The 20,373-nt window shown below is 38.8% G+C and overlaps 1 protein-coding gene across 1 annotated transcript in view; it reads left to right on the top strand.

Moving 5' to 3' along the window:
• LOC115216796 overlaps positions 1–20,373 on the top strand; it is a 55,937-nt gene that overhangs the window by 28,009 nt on the left and 7,555 nt on the right. The window contains exons 4-8 of the mRNA XM_029786376.2: positions 4,567–4,702; positions 7,385–7,480; positions 13,824–14,332; positions 15,971–16,109; positions 18,969–19,109. Of these exons, the coding sequence (XP_029642236.1) occupies positions 4,567–4,702; positions 7,385–7,480; positions 13,824–14,332; positions 15,971–16,109; positions 18,969–19,109 (1,021 nt within the window). The remainder of the gene's footprint in view (positions 1–4,566; positions 4,703–7,384; positions 7,481–13,823; positions 14,333–15,970; positions 16,110–18,968; positions 19,110–20,373) is intronic.

Below are 20,373 nucleotides of genomic sequence, written 5' to 3'. Positions count from 1 at the left end.
AAAAAAACCATATAGGAGAAATCAACAAAAAATGAAGCTTGTACTGCTATGTACAAATCTCACTTAATATTTGTAGGAGTAAGTATTGGGTTGTCTGGAAAGTTCATGCCAATTTATTGTAGCTTACCTTTCGATGTGTTTTAGAACATGGTTGAGTCCATAAAATAGGATTTGACTACACCTCCATTTAGAGCACAGTTTAAGCTATCTTTTCGTGGAAGAAGGTTTATGTTCCTATAACCTGTGTTAATTCTGTAACCCTTTAAAATAGAAGATAAGAAAGTTCATTTTCGGCACTTGATGCTTTGGGAACCAGACAAAAATTGCTGCAGCTCGGCTGGGATGTGTTACCCCACCCTCCATATCCATCAGATATTGCTCCTTCGGATTTCCACTTATTCAAGTCTCTGCAGAATAGTCTTAATGGTAAAAATTTCAATTCCTTGGATGATGTAAAAAGATACCTTGATGAATTCTTTGTCATGAAACCACTTCAATTCTGGGAAGAGGGTATTTTCAAGTTAAAGGAAAGATGGAGATGCATTGTGCAACAAAATGGTTCATATCTGGTTGATTAAAAATGTAATGGCAAGCATTCATTGACCTTTTTCTTTCCTTTAAAAATCAGCACGAACTTTCCCGACAACCCAATATCACCTTCTTTCTACAACACTTTTTAGGTTTAGCTGGGATACTACTGTGATTCATGCATTAAATGAAATAGACTTGTTCTCTAGGGTCATTATTATCTCCTAACATCAATCATATTTAGTGTATGAGAAAGATGAATTTCTCAACGAACTATTATTTGATCAAATCACCTCAGTACATCCTTAGAATGAGATAATTGTTTACCAGTTGTACATGTGATGCAAATGGAGGATGAGAAATGAGTAAGGAAGTACCCAATGATCCAAGTGGAAGGGACTGGGAAGAAGTGGTGAAAGTTGATCTCAGGAAGCTGAACTTCATAAAAGAGATGATAATGTGATCCCCTTTGTTATCTCCAACCCCTGCAAGCATGAAAAAATAGTTGTGAAATGATGATGATGATATAACATTACATAGCTTTATATATATCATTGTGATGTGATTTCTGTGTCTCTGTAGCATTGTTTGTCTTTATAGGTCTGTGTGTTTTGATATGTCATTATATTACATTTTCGTGTTTGCACATCTCTGTGCGTTATCATGTTTTTTCTATTTGTGTTTATGTATGTTTTTATGCGTCAGAAACAATTATATGTCTCTATAGTTTGTGAAAGGAGCAAACGTTTAATGTTAAATGTTTCTCTTTACCAAATCATTACAAGTTCCTTTCACCACTTTCTAAGTAGGTAGCTGGACTGATCACTCATTGACAGACAATTTCGGACACAAAAGGTCACAAATTTTATGCAAATTATTGCATTAATCTGTGAAATAAACAACTATTTATACCTCATTGTTCTGCTTTGTTTTGTCTCAAGAAATACTAAAACCAATGTAATACCAAACATACAAAAAAAGAATTTCATTTAATTTTTTCCTGAACTATCAACAACTGTTTTCCTCCTCATCACATTTTGCTATTATCTCTTTTTTTGTTTATTGAACAGAGAGATAATGCTGTAAAAATAATACTAGAAGTCTGACAGTCTCAGTTTAGAGACTGTAATCTCTTTAGTGTAGTATTTCTGGATTTAACTGATTCTTGTCAGAGCCATGAGCATCACAACCACCCATTTCGCTATTTGTATCAGAGAGCCATGTTCTGCTTGGCAGAATTACATAACAATCTGCTGTTATGCAACAGTGTTAATGCTGTTATATAATATCAGCCTTGTGATAGTCTATATTGAACTTTAATCATTCTGATGTTTTGGCTAGTATTTCTTCAGATTAAAAGGAAATACATTCTATTTATAATTGCATGTGTAGGTGTGTGTGTGTGTGTATATATATATACTCTTTTACTTGTTTCAGTCATTTGACTGTAGCCATACTGGAGCACCACTTTTAGTCGAGCAAATCGACTCCAGGACTTATTCTTTGGAAGCCTAGCACTTATTCTATTGATCTCTTTTGCCGAACCACTAAGTTACGAGGACGTAAACACACCACCATTGGTTGTCAAGCGATGTTGGGGGACAAACACAGACACACAAACATACACACACAAACACACACACACACACACACACACACACACACACACACAACACACACACACATATATATGCGACAGGCTTCTTTCAGTTTCTGTCTACCAAATCCACTCAACAAGGCTTTGGTCAGCCCAAGGCTATAGTAGAAGACACTTGCCCAAGTGGGACTGAACCCAGAACCATGTGGCTGGTAAGCAAGCTACTTACCACACAGCCACTCCTATGTATGAATAGATAGACACAGATATAGGTGTGGCCATGTGCAAAAAAGGTTGCTGCCCAACCACTGTGTAGCACACCTTAGGCAAGTGTCTTCTACTATTGCTTCAAACTGGCCAAAACCTTATGAGTGGATTTGGTCGATGGATGGAAACTGAAAGAAGCCTGTTATGTGCATGTGTGTGTGTCCTTGTCATCATATGATAGTTGTAAATGAGTGTCATTGTTATACAAGCAATATCATTTATTTCCAGTATTCTGTGAGAACATGTCTAGCCATAGGGAAGTATTGGCTTGCTTGGAAGCAGATGAGGGTTAGCAACAGGAAAGGCATCCAGCTATAGGAAACCTGTCTCAATAAGCTCCATCCAATATGACAAAGTAGGCTTCAAAATGATGATGATATAAAATCAAATATAGACTTTTCAACAAAGAACTTAGAAATATCTTCCAATGGAGCCATGCCAGTCTTGTCTGAACCACCAAAGGTAAAAAAAAAAATCCACAAACACTACCCATATCGAGAAAACATCATTGCATCTCATCCCACTTAAATATGAGCAGTATGCAAGCACAGGTATGACTGTGCGTAAGAAGTGTGCTTCCCAGCCACTTGGTTCTGGGTTCATTTGATGGAGTTTATTGAGACAGGTTTCCTATAGCTGGATGCCCTTCCTGTCACCAACCCCCATCTGCTTCCAAGCAAGCCAATACTTCCCTATGGCTAGACATGTTCTCACAGAATATTGGAAATAAATGATATTGCTTGTATGACAGTAACACCTTGGGCAAGCCTTTTCTACTACAGCCTTGTGAGAGGATTTGGTAGATGGAAACTGAAAGAAGCCTGACATGTTTGTGTGTGTAGGTGTATTATATATATTTAATACACCTGTGGTAAGTGGCTAGGCATAGGAGTGGCTGTGTTAAGTAGCTTGCTTACAAACCACATGGTTCCGGGTTCAGTCCCATCGTGTGGCACCTTTGGCAAGTGTCTTCTGCTATAGCCTTGTGAGTGGATTTGGTAGACGGAAACTGAAAGAAGCCCATTGTATATATGTATGGATATATATATATATATCATCATCATCATCGTTTAACGTCCGTTCTCCATGCTAGCATGGGTTGGACGGTTGATATATATATATATATATGTATGTTTGTGTGTCTGTGTTTGTCCCCCCAACATCGCTTGACAACCGATGCTGGTGTGTTTACGTACCCGTAACTTAGCGGTTCTGCAAAAGAGACCGATAGAATAAGTACTAGGCTTACAAAGAATAAGTCCTATAGCTGGAGGCCCTTCCTGTCACCAACCTTCATCTGCTTCCAAGCAAGCCAATACTTCCCTATGGCTAGACATGTTCTCACAGAATATTGGAAATAGGGTTGACTTGCTCGACTAAAAGGTGGTGCTCCAGCATGGCCACAGTCAAATGGCTGAAACAAGTTAAAGAGTAAAAGAGAGTAAAGAGTATATATGTATATATCATCATCGTTTAATGTCCTCCTTCCATGCTGGCATGGGTTGGATGGTTAGACAGGAGCTGGCCATGCAGAAGCCTGCACCATACTTCTGTGTGTGTGTGTGTGTGTGTGTGTGTCCCCTATCATTTCTTAATAACGAGTGTTGGTTTGTTTATGTCCTTGTAACTTAGCAGTTTGGCAAAAGAGACCAATAGAATAAGTACCAGGCTTAAATAAAAAAAGTACTGGGATCAATTTATTTGACTAAAATTCCTCCAGCTGATGCTCTGTCATGGACGCAGTCTAATGATTGAAACAAAAGGTAAATGATGCAACTAGTGCCTTCGTGATTGTCCCAGACGATCCTGTAAGCCTCAGTAGCGCAGAGGATCTCCCCCGATGATCATCTGGAACAACCATGAGGGCACTTATTTGTTGCTCTGTACATTCACTGAACCAGATTTTATTTGAATGAGGAGCATTTACCACTAAATTCAGAGAACCTAATAAATAGGAACATCCAGGAATAACACTCTTGATGATGATTATCAAAGACAAGCCTGGTCAAATGTAAGGTCAATGCAAATATTGAAAGAAAACAAAATCTTTTATTTCCAAGGATAAAGTTTGATAATCTGAATAATTATAATTTAAAAATAAAAAGCAATATTACTAATGTAATTCTTGTTAAGTTTTTCCATCCAAATGACCTTACAATAATTTGTTATTGCAGCTTGTCGGAACCAAAGTCTTCAGAACAGCAAGATACTCTCACACATTTCTCTACGTTTGCTTTGAATGGCTTAGACGGAGCTATTCGATGGCACCATCTTCCCGGTGATTTCAGTGGTAAAAGATCAGAGGCAAAGGTATGCTATCAACAATTTATATTGCAGTTTCAGCGGTGGTTTTTGTGAGTAGCTTGTGTGACCAGTTCTGATTGGTCAGATTTTTGTGCTTAGCCTGTCTGGTCAGTTCTGATTGGTCAGATGTTTTTCATTTTGACTCATTATTCAGTATATTCAGTCAACCATTATTAACCCTTTAGTGTTTAAATCTGCCAGTTCCAGCTGCTCATATCTGCCCTACAATGTCATTTTAAAACTAAACAATCTTTTAGCTTTGAGATAATGCATGATTAATTCAAAATAGAGTTGGCAGAGCATCAGAAAGAATGTCTCATGATATTGGCTTTGATTCTTACCACTTTGAGTTCAAGTACTGCTAAGCTCAACTTCCCTCTTCACTCATTTAGGGGTCAGTAACTGGCATTTCATTAAGGTGGTTAGCATGGCGGACAAAATGCTTAGCGGTATTTCGTCTGCCATTATGTTCTGAGTTCAAATTCCACCGAGGTCGACTTTGCCTTTCATGCTTTTGGGGGTCAATAAATTAAGTACCAGTTACACACTGGGGTTGATGTAATCGACTTAATCCCTTTGTCTGTCCTTGTTTGTCCCATCTATGTTTGGCCCCTTGTGGGCAATAAAGAAATAAGAAACGTTAGCATGCTGGGTAAAATGCTTAGTGGTATTTCGTCTGTCTTTACGTTCTGAGTTCAAATTCTGCTACGGTCGACTTTGCCTTTCATCCTTTCAGGGTTGATAAATTAAGTACCAGTTGCATACTGGCATCAATCTAATTGACTAGCTCCCTCCCCCTAAATTTCAGGCCTTGTGCCTAGAGTAGAAAAGAATAACAGGCACTTCATTGGTTATGACAACGAGTGTTCCAGTTGATCTGATCAATGGAACATCTCTCATCTAGGTCGTCCCATAGTATGCCCTCCATAGGGGTTTTGGTTGCGCATACTGTAGGAGTCACAGGGCACTGCTCCATGTGGTCCTGCAGTTTCCATCTAACTAGGAATATTAGGGCTTCATTCATTGTCTTGTATTCAAGATCCTCTGCATGACATCCTGCTAGTTCAAAGCCAAGAATCTGATCTGTTAGGTCCTGCCGATAATGAAATCCATGCCCTGTTGCCGACAGAAATTAACATACAAGTGGCTGAGTACTCCACAGACATGTGTACCCTTAGCGTAGTTCTCAGGGTGATTCAGCTTGACACAGGCTTCTGGTCTAAGGTTCTTACAGTTCTGCCAATGCACCACCCTAGATTGAAATGGTTTTATTAGACCCCCCCACACACACATGTAGGCACACGTGTGAGGCGGGGTCCAATTACACGTAGGCATATAGCTTAATGGTTGGGGCATTTGGCTCACAATTGTAAAGTCATGAATTCAATTCCTGGCAGCAGTTTGTGTTCTTGAGCAAAACACTTTATTTCAAATTGCTCCAGTCCACTCAGCTGGCAAAAGTGAGTTGTATCTGTATTTTCACAATGTAAAGCACACTAGCTGTTTGTTAATGATGCTGATATTTAAATATTAACCTGAAACTTGTTGTAACCCTTTAGCATTTAAACTGGCCCAATTATTCTACTTGTTTTATGTTTTGACAAGCTAGTAGATCTGGTCTCTCACACCTACCCTACAATGTCGCTCTAAGCATAAGCAATCAGATTGTTGAAATCATGAAGCTGTGAAATTATGCATTATTAATTCAAAACATTTGACAGGATAATCTGGATACTAAAAGGTTAAAACATGAAAGTACATATAAAAAATGTAAAAATTTTAAAATGAAATGTAAAGATTGGACTATGTTGGAATTTGATGATGATGATGATAATATAGGTATAGGCGCAGGAATGGCTGTGTGGTAAGTAGCTTGCTTACCAACCACATGGTTCTGGGTTCATTCCTAATTTGTGACACCTTGGGCAAGTGTCTTCTACTGTAGCCTTGGGCCGACCAAAGCCTTGTGAGTGGATTTGGTAGATGGAAACTGAAAGAAGCCCGTCGTATATATATGTATGTATATGTTTGTGTGTCTGTGTTTGTTCCCCCACCATCGCTTGACAACCGATGCTGGTGTGTTTATGTCTCTGTCTCCTAGCAGTTTGGCAAGAGAGGCCGATAGAATAAGTACTCGGCTTACAAAGAATAAGTCATAGGGTCAATTTGCTCAACTAAAGGCGGTGACTGAAACAAATAAAAGAATAAATGACTGAAACAAATAAAAGAATAAAAGAATAATAAAGTATGTGTGTGTGTTACATACATATATATTATATATATATATATATATATATATATATATATATTGTGTGTGTGTGTGTTTGTGTATGTATGCATGCACACATGTATAAGCACATATGTATGTATGTGTGTATTTGTCTATGTATATACACACACACACATATATATATACATAGAAATATATATGTATGTGTGTGTATTTGTGTATGTATGCATGCACACATGTATAAGCACATATATATGTATGTATGTGTGTATTTGTCTATGTATATACACACACACATATATATACATAAATATATATATGTATGTGTATGTATTTGTGTATGTATGCACACATACACACTCATACCTATGTGTGCATGTGGTGTTTTATTTCTCATGTCATATGAAATGATTTCCAAAAGCTTGGGACTTTAATTATAATGGTTAATATCTTTATAGACAGGACATCACTGGAAGTTAGCACTCCGAAAGAACGGTCTGCATATTGGGGAACTTGGATGGGACCATTACAGAACGGACTTGATTCAACATTTGGTAAGTACCCCAGGTTTATACAACTATTTTTTAGTGTCCAGTTTGCATTGTAAAACCTCACAAGACATGTTGTGATTAACATACTGGAGGGTTTGATTTTAAGACCTTCATTATCATCATCACTGATTGTCCATGTTCCATGCTGGCATGAGTCAGATGGTTTGATGGCAGTGTGCTCTGGTGGTTTTTTTGGCATGGTTTCTATGGCTTGATGCCCTTTCTAATGCCAACCACTTTACAGCATTTACTGGGTGCGTTTTTTCATGCCACCAGCACTTGTGAAGTCCCCATGCAAGTTGCAAAAAATTTTATATGGACCTCCAAGGGCCATATGGCCCCAGGTTGAGATCCACCGATTAAGCCCAACACACTCCCTGCCATCCTGACCATCACCGCTGGATATTTTTCGCCCCCATCAACACAATGATATTGATTGTTATCTTTGTAATCTCTTGCAGCTATCTTTTACTTTGTTCAGTTTTTTACTGCTTTCACTCGTTGGATTGTGGCCACGCTGGAGCATGATGAGCTCATGTTTCCATGGAAGATTGGAAACAAAGATCACTGCTTGTATGATGGTAACACTTGTTTACAACAACAATCATGTGATGTCAAGACAGGAGACATTAACTTACTAACACACACACACACATATTTATGACAGGCTTCTTTCAGTTTCCATGCATATTCATTTCCACCTAGGTCTGTAGTGGACACTTATCCATGGTTCCATGCAATGGAACTGAACCTGGCACCATGTGATTAGGAAGCAACCTTCTTAACCAACAGAGCCATTTCTGGCTATAGATATGACTATTCTTCAAAATGTGCGGAGGCGCGTGGCTTAGTGGTTAGGATGTCAGCATCATGATCGTAAGATTGTGGTTTCAATTCCTGGACCGGGCGATACGTTGTGTTCTTGAGCAAAACACTTCATTTCACATTGCTCCAGTCCACTCAGCTGGCAAAAATGAGTAACACTGCGATGGACTGGCGTCCCATCCAGCTGGGGAACCTATACACTATTGAAACTGGAAAACTGGGCCCACGAGCCTGGCTAGGCTTTAAAAGTGCGCATTTATTTATTTATTATTTATTCTTCGAAATAGGATAACCACTGAATGCAGGATCTAGTACCTGCTATCACAGGTACTACTAGAACATCATAGGTACTCATATGCATGAGTTTATGCTTGTGTGCGTGTGTGTGTGTGCATTTGTGTGTGTGTGTGTGTGTGTGTGTGTGTGTGACTGTTTACATTTGTGCTTCTCCAAAAGTTGCTAAGCTATAAGCAGTGATATCATTTTCCCTGTCAAATTGTCTACTGCTTTGTACCATCAAAGATGAGTATAGATACTTGATAGGGATACAAACCTATAGTAAATGCATTTACTGTAAGATGACACACTGTAGCATCGAACCCAATATCTCATGATTGCAAACCAAACTTATCAACCATTCAGCCATACCTGCATTTACCTGTAAAAACCCCATTATAACTTTGGAGACCTAGACCGATAATTTTGTGGTTCTCTACACTATAATCTTGAAAAGGTTGGCTTCTAATTTTGTTTATATGAGTTAGTAGTTTATTATAATTAAACCACGTTAGCCAAATATTGTTTCCACGTTTCGTCAAGATACTCATCATTTTCAAAGGATGAGTTCCACACTGCAAACAGATGCTTGAAAAGCTACTCAGTATTTCAATGTCGACAGGTTCTTGTTTGTTCGACTGCTTCTCTCTTATCTTGTTATTTCTATTTACCATAGGGCAATGCCCTGTAAAGCATGGCATGTGTTTTGGTTGATGCATTAAAATACTTATCGGATGTCTTGTTTATCTGTATTGGTATATCTGTAGCATTTGTTGTGCAGATAAATTGGCCTGCATACATGCATCATGTGTGTGTGTATATATATATATATATATACACACACATATGCATATGTATAATTTTGTGAGTGTATCTGTATGTATGTGTGTGTGTGTGGTGTGTAAGATGTAGGCATGGACGTATGGATTTGGAGATTGTTTTGTAACTGTGTGGTCTCAAGTTATATCTTATTGCATTGCATCTTCTAGTTTAACCTTGGTTGATGAACTGTATGAAAGCTTGCTGTATGTATCTGTGTATGTATGTATGCATGAATGTGTATATGCATGCATCAGTGTATGTATATATGCATGTATATATATATATATATATATATGCGCAGGAGTGGCTGTGTGGTAAGTAGCTTGCTTACCAACCACATGGTTCCAGGTTCAGTCCCACTGCGTGGCACCGTGGCACCAAGTGTCTTCTACTATAGCCTCGGGCCAACCAAAGCCTTGTGAATGGATTTGGGAGACGGAAACTGAAAGAAGCCCGTTGTAGTATATATATATATATATATATACTTAGCAGTTCAGTAAAAGAGACCGATAGAATAAGTACTAGGCTTCCAAAAAATAAGTCCTGGGGTTGATTTGCTCGACTAAAAGGCGGTGCGTCAGCATGGCCACAGTCAAATGACTGAAACAAGTAAAAGAGTAAAAGAGAGTATATATTAGACGAAAAGGACAGCAAAAATCAAGGCAGGATGAATATCTCAAGTCTTTTATAATAATTTAATTAGGGTAAGGTGAATTTGAAGTCTTACAGATGTTTCTGGGTTATCCCAAGTGATAGGCTAGCATGTCTGTACACTGAGTATTCAGTCATCAGAGACAAGGTGAGTATGTATGAAAGTCCTAGACAGGGAAATTCACAGATTATAAGGAATAAAATAGAAGAATAAAGATTAAAAGTAGATAGAAGAATACAGACAGGAGAATAAGGTTCACAGTTCATCTTTTTCCAAAAGGTATGGAGGTTGGTCCGTACTTCCATGAAAGTATAGGCCCTTAGATATAATTCCAGGCAAATCCAAGCAGTATTTTGAATGATGCATTCATGTTGAATATATATATTTATACGAGAAAAATGCCCCCTGTCCAATGGACAGTGCTGAGTTGTCAAACATTTAAACCAAATTTTCTCAGAACAACTTGTCTGACCGTCCCATAGGCCTCCCCTTTGAGAAACACTGATTTAACCTAAAATTGAGACACCAGCAAAAGAAGAAATAAAGATAGACTTTTTTTTCTATTCCAAAGAAAAACGATTTTATTCACACAAATATGTAACCGAAGAGTTTAAAGTACCAGTAATGATAAGGCTGTTGACTAGGAGAACACAAACATGGTTTAAACAGTAAGCTTGGCAGGAAAGAAATGTGCCTTTAAGCAGTACAAAAACAACAGAAAATGGAAGAAGCAGTTATGTACAGGTTGATGGAAGGAAAGCAAGACAAAAACGGCTTTATCAATCGCATTCTCACCTGGAATCGATTTCTGTAATTTTTTCAAGACTTATACATGCCCTGATACTGTCGGTATCTACATATCAAATTTGAGCGCAATTGGATGGAGGATGCCTGAGATCCGAGAACAGACAGAATGGATTTTATATAAGATATATATATATTTAGATTATATATGTATGTATATATGCTTGTACATATGTGTGTAAATGAATATGTTTCTTGACATTCCCTGTCAACAAATCATCCTCTACCTCTGCTTTTGAAGAACAGGTGGATTAAAAAAAATTCTATACTTAAAAGAAAAAGGTGAGGGTTAGCAAGAGGAAGGGCATCCAACTGTAGAACAAATCCTCAAATGAGGATGTAGTCATCCAACCCATGCTAGCATGGAAAACCAGATGTAAACTAAATGAATGAAAGATGTGTTTGTGTATCTGCATGTCCTCTCATCGATACTACTTTGACATTGATATTTGTCATCATCATCATCATCTAACATTTGTTTTCCGTGCTGGCATGGGTTGGATGCTTTGACAGCGTCTGGTGAACAGAGCTATAGCAAGTTCCTTTGTCAGCTTTGGCATGCTTTCTATGGCTCTCTAGTAAGGTCATAAAATAACTTGGGAGCTAGGAAAAGAGAAAGGGACCCCCTGCCTCATCTAAGTAAGGGCTTTGTACCAGGTGTTGTGAGGTTAAAGTATGATAGAAGGACAAGGCCTATGGAAGAGATATATGGCTACCCTGAATTATATAAGGGTAGATGGGAGTAGCTAGGAAGAAAAGAGACGATGGTAGTGATGGGGTGCCAGAGTAAATCCTTAAGGAGCAAGGAGTTGAGCAGGAGTGGGGAAAGCAGGGTGTGTGGTGGGGTTATAAGAGTGTGAGGGGAGAGTTAGAGATGGGGAGGGGTAGAGATCAGCTGGGACGATAGGAAATAAAGCGGATGAGGGTTGGCGATGGGAAGGGCATCCAGCTTTGGAAAACCTGCATCAACAAATTCCATTTGACCCATGTATGGGAAGGTAGACATTATGATGATAATGATGATTCCACATCTGTTCATCATAGCATTTGCTTCGCATACAAGAATCATATAATCTGCTTCTCAGTCAGAGAGAGAGAGAGGGAGGAGGGAAGAGGTGAGAGTAATGAGGGAGAAATCCTTAGTTGCCAGCAGATGTAAGACTTCATCAAATATTTCTTTTTTTTCATCTTGTTGCAACTCTAACCTCCAATGCTTTTGTAACAGTCAACTCCCACTGTTGCTGATTAGGTTACCTCGTTAGAAGAAGCTGACAACTATTCTTACTGAATCCTTCTGGCTATTTTAAAGATTGCATTTCACCGGGGTTGGTTGTGATTGGCTGGGATTACTGTTAACTTCTTCTCCATCTGTTATGTATGTATCCTGTTTCTCTCTGCCTACTTGAAAATAACACAGCACCTGTTTTTTTTTGATAGGGTGCATACTATGCAACTTCTATCTACTACTCCTCTGCTTACTGAGCACAACTGTTTCCACATGGCTTTAGGGTTTTATGCTCTCTCCTGTGAATTAGTGTGTGCAGGAATGGTCGTGTGGTTAAGAAGTTTGCTTCACAGCCATGTGGTTTTAGGTTCAACACCACTGTGTGTCACTTTGCCCAAATGTTTGTCTTCTATTATAACTCCAGGTTAACCAAAACCACGAGAGGGGATCAGTGGATTTGGTTTGCAGAAACTGAAAGAGGCCTGTTGTATATGTATTTGTGTATGTGTGCATATTTCTATACATGTATGTGCCTTACAGTTCTATATTTAAGAGACGAGGAATTATGTACATTATTTACATTGTTTAAATTTGATGGATATTTGTCCTCATCTTGTTTGTTTTTAACACTATGTTTCGGCTGATATACCCTCCAGCCTTCATCAGGTGTCTTGGGGAAATTTCGAACCTGGGTTCTCATTCCCATGGGCATATGGCGTAGTGGTTAAGAGCGCGGGCTACTAACCCCAAGATTTCAAGTTCGATTCCAGGCAGTGACCTGAATAATAATAATAATAATAATAATAATAATAATAACAACAACAACAACATCGAAAAATACCTTAGGAATGAGATCCCAGGTTTGAAATTTCCCCAAGACACTTAATGAAGGCTGGAGAGTATATCAGCTGAAATGTTGTGTTAACAACAAACAAGATGAGGACAAATACCCGTCAAATGTAAATAATGTAAATAATGTGTATGTGGCACCTTGCTATAGCCTTGGCCCGACCAAAGCTTTGTGAGTGGATTTGGTAAATGAAAGCTGAAAGAAGTTTGTCATATATATATGTATATCTTTGTGTGTGTATGTCTTTGTGTCTATGTTTGTCCCTTCACCACCACTTGACAACCGGTGTTGGTTTGTTTGAGTCCCCATAACCTAGCAGTTATATGTATATATATATATACATATATACGACTAGCTTCTTTCAGTTTCCATCTACCGAGGCTATAGTAGAAGACACTTGCCCAAGGTGCCATGCAGTGGGACTGAACCCGGAACCATGTGGCTGGTAAGCAAGCTACTTGTTTTTTTTTGTCTGTTCCTTCTCGAGCCGTGCTTGGCTCATAAGGGCCAGTTCCCCGATTTCTTGGCGTATAGGTTCCCCACCTGGACGGAACGCCAGTCTGTCGCAGGTGAGCTGCAAGATGCAGGAGAAAAGAGTGAGAGAAAGTTGTGGCGAAAGAGTCAGCAGAAGTTTCGCCATTACCTTCTGCTGGAGCCGCGTGGAGCTTAGGTGTTTCCCTCATAAACACACACATCACCCAGTCTGAGATTCGAATCAGCGATCCTTCGACTGTGAGTTCGCTGCTCTAACCACTAGGCCATGTGCCTCCACAAGCAAGCTACTTACCACATAGCCACTCCTACACCTATGGTTTGTTGTTCTTAATGTTGTTATAGTTTGTATTTGAAGGGAATATCATTATTCTCATTTGATTTCTGTTCATTATTTCAGCCTCATTCTTGGAACAACCTTAGAGATACTAGGTTTGTTGCAGCACGGATGGAAAAGCAGCTTGATGATCAAAGCAAGGACAACACTGAGAGCCGGCCTCATCCTATCCGAAGTGCTCTTGAATCTGAACATTTAGCTGGTTATGCCCATGGAGGCCAGCGTCCACACAACCCCAGTGACCACATCCCTGAGCCCAATGCTGTGATTATCTACAACCAGTTTGGTATTGAAGTGTTGAACTTGGTATCGGGACGGCCTATAACTAGACTGTCTCTGCCAGTAGAGGGAGCCACCTATGTGAATTTTGATGGTGATTTTAGCATCGAAGCTGTTTCTTCTGGTGGCGCTGGAGGTCGTAACCCATGTTATATTGATGTCCACAGATTTTACCCCGAGAAAGAGAGCATAAATCAGATAGCTGTATGCGTGACTAAAAGACTGTTTTGGTCCCGTTCTTGGAGTTACGAAGAAGATGCTAACCGATTTCTTGCTCCGATAGTGGTGAAAAGGTCTGTAGCAACTTTTTCTTCAGAAACATAATCCATGAATCTTTAGTAGTTCCATGAATCATAGTTTCATTTTGGAAATGTTCCTGCTAGACAAACTTTGTGATACCCAAATACTCTTTATTGTTCATACTGTCCCTAAAGTGGTTGCATGGGTTAATTACAAAAACTAAGAAAAAGAAAAAAGGGTTGGGTAAGTCCCTGCCTATAGAAATGTTACTAAGAGAGAAGTAATTTATAATGCATACTTACATTAGTTATGAGTAGGAGTTAAAAAAAGTGTGATCCACCTGATTTTGAAAAATAAATTGTTAAAACATGAATATTATAATTAGTGCCGCCTTGACTGGCATCTGTGCCGGTGGCACATAAAAAGCACCAACCAATCGTGGACATTGCCAGCCTCTTCTGGCCCCTGTGCTGGTGGCATGTAAAAAGCACCCACTACACTCACAGAGTGGTTGGCGTTAGGAAGAGTATCCAGCTGTAGAAACACTGCCAGATCAGACTGGAGCCTGGTGCAGCCTCCTGGCTTCCAGACCCGGTCGAACCGTTCAGCCCATGCTAGCTTGGAAAACAGACGTTAAACGATGGTGGTGATGATGATGATGATACATGTATGTATATTATTTCTCCTGAGAATAAAGCTGTCTGCGAGTGACATGACCTATAAAATCCACAATTTAAAAATAAAAGGTTAATTCTCTATTGCAATTTCAAGGTTAGGAACCTATTATACCATATTATATACCATATCATAAAATAACAGAAATAAACAAGATAATGGTTCCATTCCTCTCTTCAGGAGAATATTCCTATAGATACAAATTGATACAAAATCTTACCTTGGGGCTTATAAGAATCCCGACCAGCAAGAATAATGTGTCAACCTCTATCTACATATTTAAATTCTGAATTCCAACATCATGCTCAGTGTTTATGAGAAAAGACTGGTAAATTGAGACACAGCAAAATACCAGATATGAGTCAACAAATTAAATAATTAAAAAGGAATGTAATAATGCATTACAAAGGACATATCATAAACACTCTTCTTTTATATATATAAATATATATATATATATATATGTATATATATTGGTGTTAGGAAGGGCATCCAGCTGTAGAAATTTTGCCAGATCAAAATTGAAGCCTGGTGGAGCCATCTGGTTCACCAGCCCTTAGTCAAATCATCCAACCCATGCTAGCATGGAAAGTGGACGTTAAACAACAATGATGATGATGATGATATATAGGCACAATACACATAAGTGCTTCTAATAAACACCATATCCCAGAAACAGCTGTAAAGAACTATCTACATTTTTTCCACTCCTTTACTTGCAATATTTTGACTCATAATTCTTAGAATTCTTAGTTGAACCAACTGAAAGGACTATTCAAATTCTCTCTCTCATCAACAATCTTAATATATGAACTTCCTGGATTTGTACCTGTCTATGAGGAATCGTTATGAACTTCCACTCTCTGAATTCTCTTGGTTTTCTGTTAATTTGTATATTTTGATATTCTTTTCTGTATAAAAATGCTATAAATAACTCGATGCCTTGCAAGAACCTGTCCACCTTTTATTTTGTTATACTTGTGTACTTACTTATGACTACTTGTTTATATTTGTAGTGTGGCCAAAAAATCTGGTATTCTTCAGCATTTGATGGGGCACAGGTTACCGACCAATAAAGTAGCCTATGATATTGTGACTGTGTCCAGTTCTGGGAGAGTGACTTCTCATTCTTCGGATGGAGCCTACCAATGGCAGGTAAGGTCAACCAACAAACAGCAAAAATGGTTAAAACGATTATTCTCTGTATCTTTTTTTATCATTTTACTTGTTTCAAACATTGGAATGTGGCCATGCTGGGCACCATTTTGTAGGGTGTACATTATTTACATTTCATGGATATTTGTCCTCATCTTGTTTGTTATTAACACGTTTCAGTTGATATACCCTCCAGCCTTCATCAGGTGTCTTGGGGAAATTTTGAACCTGGGTTCTCATTCCTAAGGTATATTACTATGTTGTTATTCTTCTTATTATTATTCAGGCCACTGCCTGGAATCAAACTTGGAATCTTGGGGTTAGTAGCCCACACTCTTAATCACTATGCCTATTATTATTATACTAACCCCAAGATTCCGAGTTCGATTCCAGGCAGTGACTTTAATAATAATAATAATAATAATAATAATAATAATAATAATAACATAGAAAAATACTTTAGGAATGAGAACTCGGGTTTGAAATTTTCCCAAGACACCTGATGAAGGTTGGAGGATATATCAGCCGAACCGTTGTTTTAACAACAAACAAGATGAGGACAAATATCCGTCAAATGTAAATAATGTACATAATTCCTCATCTCTTAAATATAGAATTGTAGGGTGTAGTTGAACAAATTCAGTGTACTAAGATAATCTGTAAGGATGGCTGAACCATATAGTTTCCAAAACATTGTGTCATAATTGTATCTAGGTGTACTGTAAAAAAATTTTTTAAATATACAGAAAAAAAGAAAGGTGAAGACAAACTAAAATTTAAAATAGGAAAAAAATCTTGATAATTATGCTTCATTTATTTAATGAAGAAGCAAAGATGAAGTAAATAATTTTAATTATATATAGTCTTAGGCTAAAATATAGAAATGCTTACTGTATTTTATCACTAAAGTACAGTGAAATATGTTTGCTTGTTCTAAAGTGCATCACAAGTAAAGTTTGAGAACAGTTGGCCTTAAGCAATAAGATATTAAAAGATGACATCTTTTATATATCCAAATAAATGCATTCATGCATTTGCATGTGTGCAGAGAAAGAGAGAGAGAGAGAGAGCATATATTACCATATCTACACTGGGATATATAATATATATATAGTGTGTATATGCCTATTATATTTTTGGGAATTCATCTTTGAAGGATATTCCTACACCATCTAGAAAGGAATATATTTTAAAACTTATTAATAATATTAAAGATTTTATTACTAGAATTAAATGGAAAGCCTATGTTATTCTACCAAGTATATATGTTTTATTTATTATTTTGCACAATTACTTAATCATTGTTATATGTTTTATTGTATATCTAATCTTTCTATAATATGTAATTTTTCTAAATGGTATAATTTAATTTTTCATTATTGGATTGATAAAAGGTGTTTTTTTTCTAATTTATATATATATATATATCATCATCATCATCATCATCATCATCATTTAGCGTCCGTTTTCCATGCTAGCATGGGTTGGACGGTTTAACTGGGGTCTGTGAAGCCGGAAGGCTTCATCAGGCCCAGTCAGATTTGGCAGTGTTTCTACGGCTGGATGCCCTTCCTAACGCCAACCACTCCGCGAGTGTAGTGGGTGTTTTTTACGTGCCACCTGCACAGGTGCCAGACAGAGCTGGCACAACGGCCACGAACGGATGGTGCTTTTACGTGTCACCGGCACGGGGCCAGCCGAGGCTGGCAACGAACACGAGCGGATGGTGCTTTTACGTGCCACCGACACGGGGCCAGACAGAGCTGGCAAACGGCCACAAACGGACGGTGCTTTTACATGTCACCGGCACGGGGGCCAGCCGAGGCTGGTAACGAACACGAGCGGATGGTGCTTTTACGTGTCACCGACACGGGGCCAGACAGAGCTGGCAAACGGCCACGAACGGACGGTGCTTTTACGTGTCACTGGCACGGGGGCCAGCCGAGGCTGGCAATGAACACGAACGGATGGTGCTTTTACGTGTCACCGGCACGGGGGCCAGCCGAGGCTGGCAACGAACATGAGCGGATGGTGCTTTTACGTGTCACCGGCACGGGGCCAGACAGAGCTGGCAAACGGCCACGAACGGACGGTGCTTTTACGTGTCACTGGCACGGGGACCAGCCGAGGCTGGCAACAAACACGTACGGATGGTGCTTTTACGTGCCACCGACACGGGGGCCAGACAGAGCTGGCAAACGGCCACGAGCGAATGGTGCTTTTACGTATCATCGACACGGGTGCCAGATGAGGCTGGCAGCGGACACGGATATATGATTTGATTTTGATTGTTCTCACTGGTCTTGCCGGGTCTTCTCACGCACAGCATACTTCCACAGTTTTATATTTTGTCAAATTTGATTTAGTATTTCTAAATTGAATTTTTCCCTGTAAGTTTGGAATAATATTCCCTCATATTATCATTATCATCATTTAACGTCTGTTTTCCGCGCTAGCATGGGTTGGACGGTACGACCGGCGTCTGGGAAGCCAGGGGCTGCACCAGGCTCCAGTCTGATCTGGCAGTGTTTCTACAGCTGGATGCCCTTCCTAACGCCAACCACTCCGCGCGTGTAGGCAACCACATACATATATGTATATATAAGTATGTATGTATCTATATATGTATGTTGTCATGAAACGCATGTAGTCTATATAATGTAATGTATATGATTTAGAATAAGAATTGAAGGTATTAATTTTGATAATTTTTTAATATTTAGTCCTATATATACTATCATGAATAATGTCATTCAATGATGATTGAGTTGCTTGAGGGTGATTCTGTCCCAAGATGTTTTATGTATTAAATATAGTTATATAACATATGTATATGTATGAAAATCTTGATGTTTACAGACGCAGACTTCATCATCTTGGTTTGAAGAAGGTCGTGCTGCACTAAAGGATAAAGTTTCAAACATAGAGCGCTGGGAGATTTACACAAAATCATTCCTACCAAATTATCAGTCCCTCTCTCTGCAAGTCTATGGGACCAAGGTGATATATATTGTTTACATTTTTCACTGTTCTGTACATATTTTATCTTTTACTTGTTTCAGTCATTGGACTGCAGCCATGCTGGGGCACTGCTTAGAAGGATTTAGTTGAACAAATTGATACCAGTACTTAATTTTAAGGCTTGTACTTATTCTATTGGTCTCTTTTGCTGAACTGCTAAGTTATGGGGATGTAAAATGTAAACAAGCTAGCGCTGGTGGTGGTGGGGTGAACAAACATGCATATATATATATATATATATATATATTAAAAAAAAAAAGGACAAAGAGTAAGGACCCTTTTCGGTCATGAATGACCATGGGATTGCACCTTGACAGTTACCCTCTGAGATACAAGTCCAGGCAAGATTGTTTATGAAGACCATCAGCCACCCATGCATACCAGCCTCCCCTCTTCACACTACTGATGTTATCCAAGGGAAAGGCAAAGGCTGATACAGTTTGGCACCAGTGATGTCGCAACTCATTTCTACAACTGAGTGAACTGGGGCAATGTGAAATAAAGTGTCTTGCCCAAGAACACAATACACAGTCCAGTCTGGGAATTGAATTCACTGCCTCATGATTGTGAGCCCTACATGCTAATCAGTGAGCCATGCACTTTCGCACCATAGTGTGCAACATATAATAGAGATGGTAGGAATCATGTGATGTCTGTATCTAAAGCTTTTTGAGCAAGGAAAGGCTTTGCACAGGGCTAATCTCACTCTCTAAACAATGTATTTGTCCAAAAAGAAGGACTTGTCTATATCTTTGAATACAAATGAAGTTGCAAGTGTTACATCAGAATATTCCTTCTCTTAGAGAGATGTCTAAACAAAGACAAGAAGCCTTTCATGGTAAGATGTTGGAAAGCTGTTGGCTTTACTGAGTTCATCCAGATTTTGACAGGTTTTGTTGTTCATCCTGTAGTATGTCCAACAAAAACCACCCTTCTTACAAGCAAGCAAGCTTAATAGGGTTGCTGGTTCAGTTACTAACAACCCAACCTTGTGACAGGTTTTACTTGGTTGCATTTTGCTAGTGGCTCTCAAAGTAACCTGACATAAATGTAACAAGTTGTACTGGATTACATGTTACTCATAGCACTGAGGATAACCTGACCTGACATTGTAATTAAGCAACAAATTACCTCCGCCAAGGAAGGAGGTTATGTTTTCATCAGCGTTGGTTTGTCCGTCTGTGTGCAAAATAACTCAAAACGTTGTGAATGGTATTTGATGGAACTTGCAGGAAAAGTTGGT

Source organism: Octopus sinensis, linkage group LG10 (genome assembly GCF_006345805.1).
Source record: "Octopus sinensis linkage group LG10, ASM634580v1, whole genome shotgun sequence".
Lineage (NCBI taxonomy): Eukaryota > Metazoa > Mollusca > Cephalopoda > Octopoda > Octopodidae > Octopus > Octopus sinensis.
The sequence above is the reverse complement of the archived record's forward strand: the minus strand, read 5'-3'. Positions and strand labels throughout refer to the sequence as shown.